Source organism: Chelonoidis abingdonii, chromosome 2 (assembly GCF_003597395.2).
Source record: "Chelonoidis abingdonii isolate Lonesome George chromosome 2, CheloAbing_2.0, whole genome shotgun sequence".
NCBI classification, from domain to species: Eukaryota; Metazoa; Chordata; order Testudines; family Testudinidae; genus Chelonoidis; species Chelonoidis abingdonii.
The window spans coordinates 76,529,121-76,544,873 of NC_133770.1; the positions used below are offsets into that span (position 1 = coordinate 76,529,121).

The following is a 15,753-nucleotide window of genomic DNA, read 5'->3' on the forward strand; positions in this document are numbered from 1 at the left end:
CTACAAAGTATAAATTTTCTAAAATGAAAATGGCAACAAATTCCTCTTTTGATTTTCTCCCTAGCCAAGACAGGAAATCCATGCAGTAGCTTCTGCATCCTGTGTGTTGAACACAAATAGGATCAGGATCCTCAGGAAGATGGGGAAATCATTTGGAGGAGCTTCTTACTAAGCAGCATTATAGACCCTGGCCATGGACTGAGGCCGGAAGGTCCTCCAGGTTGGTCATCTGGGTAAAGGGCATACATGACAGTAAGGCTCCTAGGTGCCCCTTAATATCACAGAACCAGAACCAGGACTTAAAACTAAGAAAATTTGTATTTTATATGCTAGTTTTATTAAAGTAAAGCACAGTGAACTCAAGTTATTACAGCTGTTAGGAGAATGTTTAAATATAAATTGCTTGGTTTCATACTGTTCCATAATGTATGTGTATAAAAATAAATACATTTTTAGTTTTTAACCTACAGTAAGATTTTTATTTTTTTAATTGCCTATTTATACGCCATTTTCCAAAACCTAGCAAGCACTCACATGAGCTCTTCCAAAGCTGTGAATGATGACAGTTTTGTTATCATTTTAGTGCATGAGACAGGAAATGAAACTGACCATCCAAAGATACTGAAAATGACTATAAACAAAGTGAGCTTTCATATGTGGAAAGCAAGTAAACTGGGATGGGGCGGGGATGATGGGGGAGAGGAGGGAAAATATTTTCCCCAATACCCCCTTTCATGATTACCTTACCTTCATGATTGACTTGTAACCATAGCACAAAAACTTCACACCCGTGTGATGTGTGTTGGTGTCCCTTTAAATTGAAAAAAAAAATCTGAATTGGAATAATTTAATAAAGATCGTTTTATTGGAGTGGGAGATTTGGAAAACTATGCAATGCAAAAATAAGTTACTTGTTCCATGAAATGTTATAGTGAGCTAGTGATGAAGACAAGGAAGCATCTTTAAGAAATTCACTGGTTGGGGACTGAGAGCTACTCTCAATCTTTTTCAACGAGACGGAGATTTTCAGTGAGAGCTATAAGAATCAGCCCAAATAACAGAAGAGTTTAAATGTGCCCTCCTCAGAGAGATGTGACTATTGAATCTACCAGTATAGCTGTATAAATTATCATAACTTTACTTTTTTCTTGAGTTTATAATAATTTATATTGTGAGTTTTTACTGTGGAAAACTTTCTTCTGTCATTTTTTCAGTAAATTCTCCAAGAATACATGAACTGACCTTCATTAAATAAAACACTGAAACCCTTGACTAAGCTCACAAAACACAAGCTCACAAAACAAAGCTTGAAGCAAAATGAAAGAACTGCAAAAGATGCTTCTAAAGAACTATACCAGATAGCCAGACAAGCTTAGCAAATACACTATCAGCTCACTATTCTTTATCTACCGACCTGTTATTGAAAATTAAATATGTATAGGTGTCACTTTCTAGGTGCCATCATTTGTGAATCATGCACAGGATTATTCCATTGCAGCCAAGTGTACATTTTGCTTCTCATTAATCATTTAAAAATGTGCATACATAATTAAATGTTAGCAGATTCTATTAAAAAATGCAAGAGCCCAGTCTGATTCATGCCATTGTCAACACTGGATGAAGGTAGTTTGTAAGATATTGTAATGATTACTGTATTTGTGTGCACATGGGAAAATTAATAACTATCAAGTTTAAAATAAGTTTTAAAATCTGCATGGATTTCAACTTTAATTTTTATAAAACAATAAGCCCTTTAATTGAGAAATGGATATATTTTATTAGTCCCCAAAATGTACAGGCATAGCACAGTGTGATGATAATAAAAGAAAAACAAAACCCTAAGTCATTTACTTACATGAGATAAGATGGTAAGCTGCTGGTGACATGTCACTGCATTCTTATTAGCCTCCATGAAATATCTCTGGGTGCGTCTTCTCTCACGCTCCAGCTTCTTCTCCAAAGCAAATTGGGAGGTGGACAATCCATCTAAATATTTCATCATCACATCAGATATCACTGAACTGACTTCTACTATGTCTGGACGAGTCTCTGCATCAGGAGTCAAGCACCTATTGAAAGACCCATTACCTAATGAAAAATCTATGCATTACAACACAGTTTTATTTACCTATTTCTGGATATCCACTTAAGATCACTAACATATATTCACTGGTAATTATCAGTGGTCATATTGGGCAGCAGCTGGGATAAAACTGAAATCTAGTAGGTCAGCAGCTTGAAAGTCCAAAAATGAATAAAAACCAAACAAACAAATGCCTACAATGTTCAACTGGTACAGAGCACTTCACTACAAAGTGAGAACATCTGCTAACTAGTTTATAAAAATATTATTGCAAAAGTCTTCGTAGTGGTAAATTTTAAGCAATGTTCTCACATTCAGTATTGTCTCATATACGGAAGTTAACTGTAGGGCAGCATTATATGCTAATAATATATGAAAAGGTCTATATCTGATACTGAAAGAAGAGTGGCAGAGCAGAAGACAACTGACAGCAGCTGAGGATCTGCCCCCAAAGTACTTTCAACCAGCTGAGTTCAAGCATGTGTATACATGAATCAAACACACTTCTTGAAATGAAAATTTCAGAAAATGATTTTGTTATTCCTGAAAGAGTGCTATTTTAATAAACATATCCTACATTTATAGTAATACCTTATAAGATGTTTTATACAGTATTTGAGAAAACAAGTCCATTTACATCTCTCTCTGTGTCAATTGTTCAAGATCATTATGGTGCACGTCATTTTGTTCTTCCCTGGTTTTATTCAAACTTTTGCATTCTTTTCCTTTTAACAGATGCAGGCTTATTTGCTGTTTTAAAAAATGGCAATCAAAGGGAAGTTTATTTTCTTCACTTCAATCTAGTGAAATTTGTGAGAATATCCAGGAATCATGTGAGCTGGAAAGGACCTCTAGTGCCAAGAGCATGCCTGGGGCGGCAAGCCACAGGGGGCGCTCTGCTGGTCGCCACGAGGGTGGCAGGCAGGTTGCCTTCGGCAGCATGCCTGCGGAGGCTCCGCTGGTCCCGCAGCTTCAGCAGACCTCCCGCAGGCATGCTGCCGATTCCACGGGACCGGGGACCTCCCGCAGGCAAGCCGCTGAAGGCAGCCTGCCTGCCGTGTTTGAGGCGGCAAAATACCTAGAGCCGCCCCGATGGCAGAACTGGTTTATTTACAACTGAACATCTAAAAGATGGATATTTAACCATGACTGTGATTTCACAACTTCCTCTGGCAACAAGTTCTTATATTTACAAATTCTACCTGAAATACTGAACATAAATTACCAGTTGCAACATAAAGCCATTGTTTCTTTGCTCCTCATTGGCTGAAAAACTGATACCTGGTTTATTTATAGCATCCCTATTATGGAGAGATATCACATCTCAGTCATCTGGAGTGAACATGTCCAGCCCTCTTAATTTTTACTCATAGATCTTATTTTCCACATCTCTTATTTTTGCTGCTTTCCTTGAACTCTTCTCATTTTGTCTAAATCTCTTTGAAAGTATGAAGCAAACATTGAACAAAATATTTCAGTTGATCGATACTAAGGAATGCAGAATATTTATCTGGTTTATTTTATGCTTGCCACAACTGTTAATATCACCTAAACAGAGCATTTGTGCTAGTGACACCTTATTCCCAGTGCTTTCATATAATTATCTGTTACATCTATTACAACTTCTTAGAATGTGATGAAAAGTTCAGTTATGATGATAATTATATGGGGTTATCAGTGAACAGGTTAAAATAGTCACTGTGTGTATAGTTATAAACTGAATAGTGGGCCCTCAACCAATCAGATATTTACTTTTACAATTTTTGAAGTATTATGTATTTATGAATAAGAGGAAGGAAGACAGACATAAAGGGACAGATCCTCAGCACCGTGAAAAGGGATAGCTCCCTTGAAGTCACTATGAGGCTCTGATCAAGTCAGAAAGAGACAGAATGAATACATGATTATGGCACATTGAGGCAAGAAGGTATTATCAGGATACATTTGGGATGACTGCATAATTGTTAAGTGGTGAGCAGTAAGTGAGTAATGCAAGTCATTCCAGATGAGTGCCAGTAACACAGAATGTGCCACATATGCTACAAACCCTCATACCTATTTTAGAAATGTTATCGTTTTTTTGTCTTCTTTCACTTGTATAGCCAGGCTCCCTTAGTTACCATGCAACTAAATGTTCAAGGCTCAGGAGGGTACCATAAACCCCTTTGAAAACAACCAAAAATATGTAATTTATGTCAGGGCCGTTTCAAGCTAGAGTTTGAATCCTGCTGGAAAGCTGGGTTTCTAACTTTCCAATACATCAATAGGCTTGGAAAGCTTAGATTTTTGTTGATAAATATCAATTTCACCATACACACACAAACTGACAAAAAATACTTCCATTGATAATAATCTAAATGTACAGACAGGAAAAGAAAGAAAAGTGCTGCTTGAGAACTCAGAGTTTGATTTAAGGCTATTTACTATCTATGTCAGGGGTAAGCAACCTATGAAACGGGTGCCAAAGCTGGCACGCAAGCTGATTTTCAGTGGCACTCACACTGCCCGGGTCCTGGCCACCAGTCCAGGGGGCTCAACATTTTAATTTAATTTTAAATGAAGCTTCTTAAACATTTTGAAACCTTATTTACTTTACATACAACAATAGTTTGGTTATATATTATAGACTTATAGAAAAAGACCTTCTAAAAATGTTAAAATGTATTACCGGCATGCGAAACCTTAAATTAGAGTGAATAAATGAAGACTTGGCACACCACTCCAGAAAGGTTGCCGACCCCTGATCTATGTTTTGACATGTGATGTTGATAATTTGTGTTTTAACAGTTCTAAATCTTTAGCTCTTTGAACGTCAGCATCTCCTGTCATTATGTAATTATTGTCTGACCCCATTGCCTGACCCCCGATAATTTTCCACAGCTGTGAAAATGTAGATCAATAAAAATCTAAAAAAACATTTAATAATAAACATCAATAGTATCTGTCAAAATTATAAATAAATAATAATAATAATATTAATAATAATCCTGCTACGCCTAGACATGAAGCTAGAATTTCTCACCATTCAGGGCCATGAGAGAACAGGAACTCTATGTATAGAAATGACGCTGATATAGGACTCAGGTCTCCTTTTGCGGGGTCAGTTTGACTTTTTTGGAGGCAGATTACCACATTTGAGGGAGAAAGCAGAAGTATTTTTGTTCCAGGTTGATTTTTTTTTTAAAGGGAGCCAAGGTGAACTGAAGCTGCTCAGAAGTGCACAAACTCAAACTGTGTACTTCTTGCTTTGCCCATTATCACCAGTCATAGTGACTCATACAGTATTAAGCTTGTGGCTCAACAGTGTAACACTGTTGCAAAAAAAGTAAACATTATTCTGAGATGTATTAGCATGAGTGTTGTAAGCAACAAGAACTAATTCTTCTGCTCTACTCTGCAATGGTAAGGCCTCAACCGGAGTATTGTGTCCAGTTCTGGGTGCCACACTTTGGGAAAGATGTGGATGAACTGGAGAGAGTCCAGAGAAGAGCAATAACAATTATTAAATATCTAGAAAACATGGTTTATGAGGGAAGATTGAAAAAAAATTGGTTTGTTTAGTCTGGAGAAGAGAAGACTGAGAAGGGACATGATAACAGTTTTCAAGTGCATAAAAGGTTGTTACAAGGAGGAGGAAGAAAAATTGTTCTATTTAACCTTTGAGGCCAGGACAAGAAGCAATGGACTTAAATTGTAGCAAGGGAGGTTTAGGTTGGACATTAGGAAAAACTTCCTAACTGTCAGGGTAGTTAAGCACTGGAATAAATTGTCTAGGGAAGTTGTGGAATCTCCATCATCGGAGATTTTTTAAGAGCAGGTTAGACAAACACTCATTAGGGATGGTCTAAGTACTTAGCCCTGTCTTGAGTGCAGGGGACTGAACCAGAACAGTGGTTCTCAAAGCCGGTCTGCCACTTGTTCAAGGGAAAGCCCCTGGTGGGCCAGGCTAGTTTGTTTACCTTCCAGGTCCACAGGTTTGGCCGATCGCGGCTCCCACTGGCCGCAGTTTGCCGCTCCAGGCCAATGGGGGCTGCAAGAAGGGCAACCAGCACATCCCTCAGCCTGCGCTGCTTCCCGTAGCCCCCACTAGCCTGAGCGGTGAACCGCAGTCAGTGGGAGCCACAATCGGTTGAACCTGCGGACACAGCAGGTAAACAAACAGGCCCAGCCCTCCAGGGGCTTTCCCTGAACAAACAGCGGACCAGCTTTGAGAATCACTGAACTAGAAGACCTCTTGAGGTACCTTCCAATCCTATAGTTCTATGCTTCTATAAGCCTAGACCATTTCTTCTCTCCAAAAAACCTGTCTCCTGAGTACTTACTTCATGTCAGAGTAATGCCAAGATGAGAGAGCAAATCAAATTCCAATAATAAAGGACAGAGCCTTCAGCATTTGGAAATCTAAAATTAATTCACATCTGTTCATTCATACACACTCTGAATCCCCAAATTATATAAAACACAGAGAAGGAGAAAAAAACTAGGGATACAACAGAGATAACTGATCTATAGATATATATTTACAAACTGTACATTCATAAATGCTTCTAATTACATGAAGATAAATACAAGAGAAACATCCTGAATTTAAAACATTTCTAAAGAAACTCCTGTATCAATAGAAACAAATGAACACTCGATTATAATTTGCAGAATATGGAAACATGCAATATCTTAAAAAGAAGCACTAGGAGACTCATTTTATTAAATGACTCAAGCTGTCAGGCACTTTTTAATTATAAAAAAGGGAATATGCAACCAATAAACCATTTACAAGAGGAACCAATATTACAGGGCTGGACACGCTGATGGCAGTGGCATCTCTTATATGTATTATTAGCAGTGTGAGCACATCTCTCTTCTTTTAATTCTGAAGCCCTTTTACATTCAGAGACAAAAACTGAAGATTATTAAAGTCAGTAAGTTGTTATATTGCCATCTGTATTAATGAAAATGTACAAAACAAAGCACCTTTCTGAGAAGATTGAGAAATAAAACTACACGAGTAATTACCTTTTAATAGTAACTGACAATTTTTCAGAGTAAATTCCTTCTGGCACTGGTTCATACATAGCCTCTACTATCTGCAAAATAAATAGGTGAGAGTGAAGAAAATAAAGATATTCCATTATACACATGAAAGTCTGTGTGATTAATGTTTTTCCTTGGAACAACATGACAGACATTACATCACCAGTATAAGTACATAAAGAAACTTTGGAGCATTTCTTCTAATGCAGAACTTGTTATCAGATAAACAGATTAATATAATATTAAGTAACTAGGCTAAAGAACAACAGCGTTTGAGTCAGGGTGAAATTTACACAAAAATTGAAATATCTTTTATTTATGATAATGTTCTAGACTTCTACTAGTGCACAGCCTATTGTAAATCCAACCCTATAGTACCATCAGAAACCTTTAGAATCTAAAGATCCTACCATTAAATAATAGGATAAAAATGTGTTGGTAATTAAACTGTAAGATGCTGCTGTGTAGAGAGTGTAACTTCTAGTGGTTACAATGATAACACTGCAATCCACACCCAGATTTTCCTTCTACTCATTCACATTTTTGTTCTGCAAAGTAGCTTGTCTTCTACAATTGTACATTTGAACCCTGGGGGACCCAGAAGGTGCATGCAAAAACAACTGCAGTTTGATCTACCAAACCTGCGTACTTTAGTTGCCAAGGAGAGCATATTGGTGCTGTAAAAAGGTGGCTTCAGAGTTGCCATCTGATAAAGAATGCACCCTGCAGCCCAGACATCAGCCTTCTCGCCATATGGTTCACTCTTTACAACTTCAGGACTAAATAAAAATAAATACAATTTAATACTCACTGAAGGTGGGAGAAAAGATCAGGTACAGAAAATACTGAGTTATTGATATCAGTATGTAAACACAGAAAACAAAAGTGATACCAATATGTAAACACAGAAAACAAAAGCAATTAGTTATCATTTCTTAAAAAGCATAATGCCACTTTAAGTTTGTGATGCAATATTACTTGTGCATCATGAAATGTTATCACTTTATCTAATGATACCTGGTTATAATTCCACAATCTTACAGAAATACAACATACTAGAGCTCACTGAATAATGCAAAATAAGCTAAAATAAAATCCAAATCTATTCGTTTGAATTTTAAATACATTTGATTTACTAAATTCTTACTCCTCTAAGGTGGTCACTTTTCACAATCAAGTTTTATTGGCAAACATTTCAAAAAGCAAAATTCAGGTTACACATGGGAGAATTTGTGGAAACAGGATTTAAATTTTGCACATGCAAGTATTTATTCGTTCCAGGAGTGCTTGTTTCTCGCCCAGCTGTGAATCAATACCACATAACTTAACTGACTAATTGTATTTAAGCAACACAGTTCAAATTTGGAATATTAACAATAATTTAAAAAATCAAAGATATTTGTTAATAAATTTGAATAAGTAATGCATTTGGAGAAATCCCCATTTGTTGATATTAATCAAGCAAAAATAGGCTAAATTTGAATAAATTATTTGCTGATAGTTATTCACTGTGCTCTACAATGAATTTTGATAGATCAGATAATTGCTTGCAAATGGAAGCATTTACTTTCTCATTGCTTAAATACTGTAGGACAAGTGTAACTGATAGCTATTCCATTGCTGTAACACTTCTGCTCAATACACTAGTGGTGTAAAGGTTTGTTGAGTTGTCCCTTCATAATAACTGTTGGTTTAATGGATTAAACTAAACTACTGCACTCAGATTTTGCTTGTGTGATATATGATGTACTAATGTTATTAACACATGCATTGTCAAATGCTGTGCTGCTCCAATATTTGAATTACAGGTCTACTGTGACAAAACTGCTATAGTAGAACTTCTGAGTTACGAACACAGTTATGAACTGACCAGTCAACCACGCACCTCATTTAAACTGGAAGTACGCAATCAGGCAGCAGCAGAAACCAGAAAAAGCAAATAAAGTACAGTATTGCGTTAAACATAAAGTACTACAAAAGGGGGGGGGGGGATTTAATAAAATATTTAACAAGGTAAGGAAACTGTTTCTGTGCTTGTTTCATTTAAATTAAGATGGTTAACGCAGCATTTTTCTTCTGCATAATAAAGTTTCAAAGCTGTATTAAGTCAATGTTCAGTTGTAAACTTGTGAAATAACAATAATATTTTTTTCAGAGTTATGAACATTTCAGAGTTATGAACAACCTCCATTCCTGAGATGTCTGTAACTCTGAAGTTCTACTCTACTACATTAGGAACATTACAGGATGTAATTTTGCTACTTGTGTGATAAAACAATACCTTTTGTTCTCTCTTGTTTAGACTTCAGTAATGTACTTTTTCGGATATTGCTGCTTGCACAATTAACAGACTAAAATTGATAAAAAATAGTTCTGCTACTAAGATCCTATTTACAGTAGATGAAGACAGTAAATAATTTCAGTTTTGGCTCATTTAAACTGATTGCTAATGAGATGCCAGGTGCTGTCTCAGTTAACAAAGCCCTTCAGAATTTTGGACTATGCTCTTGCTGTGATGTGGTCACAATTCATGCCAGTCAAGGTAACCTGATTCTGGGCTTCATATCTCATCATTAACTAAATGTCAAATTACATGGTAGTTTCTTTAATTTAGCACCTTTTCTCTGCAAACCAGAGATGTCAAGGATGCATCCATTCTTTCACTCTTAAAATCAGCCTGACTTCACTTGTTTTTAGCTAATAACATAGAACTTGGAATTACCGACTGCATGATTAAGTTACTGACATCTTTAGTAAAATGCCTTGAGATGTTTTGGCATGAAAAGGCACTGTGTAAATTGAAGTTACTGTTGCAAGTCTATATGAAGTTAAATGCTAGAAGGCACGCTGGTATGTATAAAATAAAAGAAACAAGATTGGTTTTCAAATGAAGCGAAAAGGGATACATTAACAACGTAACTACAACAACAGGAAACTGGACTCGTGGGCATTCTGTCGGGAAGTGAGTAGGATTGATTGGTTATTAGTTTTCTGATCAAATTGGTTAGCAAAGGTACAAATTTGTGGATGAGGGTTACCTGGCAACTTTCAACTGTTGCCATCTTTACATAATCATGGAGAAAAAACCAGTGTTAGAACATAACACTCTTTTTATTAATGGCTTTTAGTTATTCCTCACAGTGACTTTCAATTCATTATGAGGTTTTTGGTAAATGTAGATTGACTGTATGTCCCGATTTTATAGGGACAGTCCTGATTTTTGGGTCTTTTTCTTATATAGGCTCCTATTACCCCCCACCCCCGTCCTGATTTTTCACACTTGCTGTCTGGTCATCTTAGGTAAATGGTAATCCTGTACATTAACCTGGATCTGTTCACAGACACAAACATGAATCTGGCAACACAATTGGACAGTGAGCTTCTTGAGGGAAAAACCTTGCCTTACTCTGCTTGTACAATGCTAAGCACATTGTTGGTGCCCCAGAAAAATAAACCTATTTTATTAATTCTACAATCTTCCATTCTAGTCATCACTTTAATTGGAAAAGAGATACTAGGTTATAAATTATTTTTTAAAATGCCTAACATATTAGAAAAAACAGAGTTGTCAATTCTCACATTTTTATCACAAGTATCACCAGATTTAGTGTTTTATTTTAAAGCCCCAGCTCCTGGAATCACAGGAGTACATGAGAATTTCAGCTTTCATTAAAAAATAAATAAAACAGTTTCTAGCTTTTGTGACTCCTAAAAACACAAACCAGAAGGCAAATAAAAAGAACAGCCAAAATATTTTAGATCTAATGATTTTAAGTCAAACTTATGATTTTTGCAGACTTGACTCATGATTTTTAAAAAGCTGCTCAAACTGAATTTTAAATATCTGATTTACTTTGTACAATTTACATTGGTTATATTTTGTATATCATCTTGTTCCTCTGACAACTTCCTGTGCCTCCTTCTGGCTTAAATAATGTGGTTGGGCCAATTGGTGGAGCCAGTTGCTCCTCGGATCAGGGTGGTGCCTTGACTGACACTGTAGTCCTACTTGCTCCTCAGCCCACCAGATTTCATCAGACACTGGGTGGAGGCCAGGATGCAGTGGCTGTGTGGGAACTCACAGAGCTGGGTTTGAGACTCAGGACATCACAAATACAATTATCGAAGCAACTGGCTGCAAGCTCCAGTCCTACAGCCCCATGGGCTGAAGCTGAAAATGTCACGGATGTCTCTGGAAGTCACGGATTCCGTGACATAAACGTAGCCTTACTCATGACTAGTAGATAGATTGTATGGAAGTGTTGAAGACTGCTGAAGATTCTACCAGTATCAATATTGACCAAAGACGCACTAGAATTTGAAAAGTGAAACCAAGTGACCTTCTACAACAGCTATGCTCCACTGAACAATGGAACCATCAACATCAAGCATTAACCTAATGTGGACGATGGAGCTTTCTCAATAACTGCCCTACCAATCCAAAACTCACTCCCAAAAAATATTAGGATGACCAGAACATCAGTGTCTTCAGAGTAAACTGCCAAACTCACTTCTTAGACTTAAGTCTTCCCACAACAAAACTACAAAAAAACCTAAAGAAAAAGAAAAAGAAAAACTCCAACCAAACTTTAGGTTCTGCTGATTGGAGGAATAAGAGAGATGTATGTGCAAAATTCACAATTAACTCAAGGTGAAATTCATTCTTGTGCAAATGATCCACATAGGACTTAAATCACTTAAATCCCACTTAATCCCTCAAAATAAGGCATAAATGGCATAAATTTAAGTGTTGCATAGGCCTTATGCTGTCTCTATACTGTGGTGAATTTCACCCTCAGACACCACAGTTATGCATGTTATATAGGAACCTAGACAGATAGATTAGAAATCTTACTATAGGTTTCTTTCTTGTTTTGGGCAAAATTTCAGATTCGTTCCAGTAATCTGGTAAGCTATGAGCTCAGTAAACCAAAGTCCTGGGCAATGGAAAATAAGGAGCAGCATGTAGTGAAAAAAAAGAGAGAAAAAGGTAGACACGATTTTTCTTAAAATGATTAAATTTTTATTTTGGCTTGACTGAGCTCAGTGCTCAGCTATGAACCACTGTCATTGTTCTGTGATTACTTGGACATTGCTCAATCCATTGCTGTGCATATTTGATTTTTTGTCTGTTTTCTAAATCCTGAACCAGCACCATAGGCAGCCCAGAGGGACAGTAGGACCAATTTCATTTCCTGTTCTCAGAAGAAGCTGGCTGGAGACGAAGGGGGCAACCTTTTCAGTCTTGAACCATATTGACAGAGTTAATTCATTCCCGGTTGACTCTTTTTCAACGTAGAGATGAGTAGAAGTCATGAAGTTCATTTCTGGACACAAGCATTCTCAAAGTCTGAAGGGGATTCTGATGTGCTGTTTCAGTTTGGGCTCCATCTCTAATTTTGTATGAACCAGATGGCCCCATTTATACTGAAATGATAAATCCCTGAATTCATTAAGCTGTTATGATGTTTATTGAGTGGATGGAGAGCAATATTGAAAGAAACAGCAAGTTTATATTCAGTTTTCTGTTTGAACCTCGGAAGGAAAAAACACATGAAACTTAATGAAAATACATCTTTTTGCCTTCAGCACCATTCCACAGAAGGAAAAGGAAAAACAGAAAAGAAGTTGCCACATCGCATTTTTCTTGATATACTATACTACAAGCTACAAATACCCAGATGGAATTACAGCTTCACAATTACTATTAAAAGCAATGAACGAGAAGGAACAGGACCCACAAACCTGACAGATTACATAAAGAGGCACCGTGAACATTGACGACAGCCCTTTGCATTTCTCACCCCACAAGCTTTTTAGGGATATTCTCTTTACCCCTAAAGTGCTGGAGCTGAAATAGGATTTTTAATCAAGAATTGGAAACTTTGCTCTTACACTTTATTTTAAAATTTATCACCAAGAAATTCAATACTTTAATTCATTTCAAACTTCTCATTTGATTGTGGTTTTTTGGTAAAATATATATGTATGTATCTATGTATGTGTGTGTGTGTGTGTTCTTTTCATTGCTTCTTAAAACAGACACACTGTACCGTAAGAGTCTATAAAAATTAATCACCTCACTTCCAAGAGATTTTACACACCCTATGTGGGACAGGCGAGCGAGAGCACTTTTATTACTTTTAGTTTGCAACTTTACAATGCAATAAATCCTTTGCCACCATGAAGGGAATGTAATTCTAAAATTGATGAAATCATTTGATACAGGTAGCTCCTATTATCATAGCTTCCATAAAAACTCTAAAGGGTGTAATCTCCACATTTTCATTTTCTACTCCATGCATTCCTTTCCCAGAAAGCTTCTCTCCATACATTTAACTCAGTCTATGGACAGCAACAATTATTTAAGATCAAATTTTAGCAGGCCTCCAATCAACGTAGGACTCACATTGAGACTATTTGACAGTTACTCCCCTCAACCTTTTATTAATATCTTGGGGGGAACCCTGTTTATTATGCAAATTATGCATGTTTACATTTTGCAATTGAGTAAAACTGAACACTGTCCAAAACCGAAGGGTTAAAGGATCTCCCGACTCTTCTTGATTGGCACTGAGCATCTGTCTCTGTGTAAAATAAGATCCCACCACTAGCAGCCTACATTGTTACAGTTCACAGCTACATAGCAACCAATCAACAACAATTTAGAGGAAGCACAATCTTAACCTGACATCATTTAACAAATATGGATTGTCCATCACAATCATAAGCAGGTGCCCTCAAAAATGACAGGGTTTTTGTGCAAGATCTTTCTTGGTGGTGGTGTTGGTGTTTTTTGAAGTGTTACACTATACAATTGTGGAAATAAATAATTACAGAAACACCAATTTAAACTCTGAAATCTATTTTTATTTCATTTGACTGAGAAAATAAAATATTTAAATGTAATATTACATTTTTCTTAATGACAAATGATCTGACAAATAACTAATTGATATTAAACACCAATATTTACATGTGCCAAAATATCAACAGGAGCTGAGAAAATGTCCCAGTAATTTATTTTTCACTTATTATTTCACAATATATTTCAGGAGCACAATTTTTAACATGAATTAATTGGCGTGGGCTTTTTTGTTTGTTTTACAACCATTACCATTTACCTTTACTGCTCTAAAGAACCCAACACCCCCCCCCCCCAAACTTTTTTGAAAGATTTGTTTTAGATGGTGGTCTCCATTTAGGCTATGTGTGCAGGCCAGAGCATACAGCACTCCTTCCAATCCTCCACTGGAGAAGTTGTCCCTAACAGGGCTGACCTTGCTAGCAGAACTTAGAACAGCCTTTAGATTGGTCTATATTACAGTAAGGGCCAAAATGGCTCCAGTGGCCCCAGGCTGGGAGAGCAGAAAGGTTACTTAGAGCCAGTTTACCCCCATCTCCTCTGCTGCACTGAGTACCCCCATCTCCTCTGCTGCACCTAGCCATACTCAGTATGAGGTCCCCTTGCCATACTGGGAAAGATTCTTGTTCTTCATATAGAACAAAGAGGCTGAATCCTTGCTTTAAGGAACCCCTAACTTCAGTGAACCCCTAACTACGGTGATGCAGTCATCCTGCAAGCCTGTGCTACTTTGTTCAGTTGTGATAACAGTCAGCTCCATGTTCTTGGGGAACCAGGGAGCAGTATCCAGCCTAGCTGACTCATGAGGACACTCCCTCCCCGAGCCTCTGCCTGAACCAAAACCAATCAGAGAAAATACTTGCAGAGAGCAGTAAAGGGCAGGAGGAGACAAAACTAGACCCCTCCTAACAAGGGTGACAAGATTAAGCCAACTCCCCTAGCCTCATCTGCATCAAAGATGGGATGGGGAGGCATCTTCATCAGCATACAGAATGGAGAACAGAGATTCCAAGGCAAGAACCGCACTGAACTCTGGGACCAGAAAAGCAGAGAAGCACTCATCCTGGGGGATCTCCACTCCAGATGTTATTGAACCTGTGCCTGCACACACCCAGCTCAGCAGTGTTCAGACCAATTCTAGTAATGAATCCTTGATCGATATCCAAAATACTGAAGCAGCCTAATTGCATTGTGAGGTCCCTAGAAGGAACATCACCCATAGCTAGGAGTGATCAGCCCCTATTGTCTAGTCTAAAGAAAACCCTTGAGTCATCAGTCTACCCATAAACAAATCTAGTGTTCTCCCTTGAACCATTGTATTTTCCCTACAAAAACCCCCTACTCATGCTCCAGTAAGTGTTATGATGCCTGAATTCAAACTCTGCATCAGTTCCACTGGGATTCCATCTTCTCCTGACTGACCATGCTGGGGGCTCTGCCTGTCTCCAGCAGGCAGGACCCTGAGCTACCATCATCACCTGGGAACCCCGACCAGTTCAAGCTTCATGGAAATGGTGAGACCCCAGCTCTCTCTGTGTTTTCTTTTCTACCTCAGGCAGGCATAGTTTTCTATATATGACTTTTATAACCTTTAATAATGTAACTGCTGTCATAGATAGATAGCTAAGGGTTAATGTTTCTTTTACCTGTAAAGGGTTAACAAAGGGAACCAAACACCTGACAAGAGGACCAATCAGGAAACCGGATTTTTTAAAAGCTTAAGGGAGGGAATTTGTGGGTCTTCTTTGTCTTGGGTCTGTGTCTTTTATCTGTC

At 37.5% G+C, this 15,753-nt stretch overlaps 1 protein-coding gene across 2 annotated transcripts in view; it reads right to left on the reverse strand.

Annotated features, from left to right (window-relative positions):
* NEK10 (NIMA related kinase 10) overlaps positions 1–15,753 on the reverse strand; it is a 174,724-nt gene that overhangs the window by 58,800 nt on the left and 100,171 nt on the right. For both annotated transcript variants that reach the window (XM_032789290.2, XM_032789285.2), the window contains exons 23-25: positions 7,764–7,893; positions 7,097–7,167; positions 1,856–2,069 (exon numbers count right to left, since the gene is read on the reverse strand). In XM_032789290.2, coding sequence (XP_032645181.1) covers positions 1,856–2,069; positions 7,097–7,167; positions 7,764–7,893 — 415 coding nt within the window. The remainder of the gene's footprint in view (positions 1–1,855; positions 2,070–7,096; positions 7,168–7,763; positions 7,894–15,753) is intronic.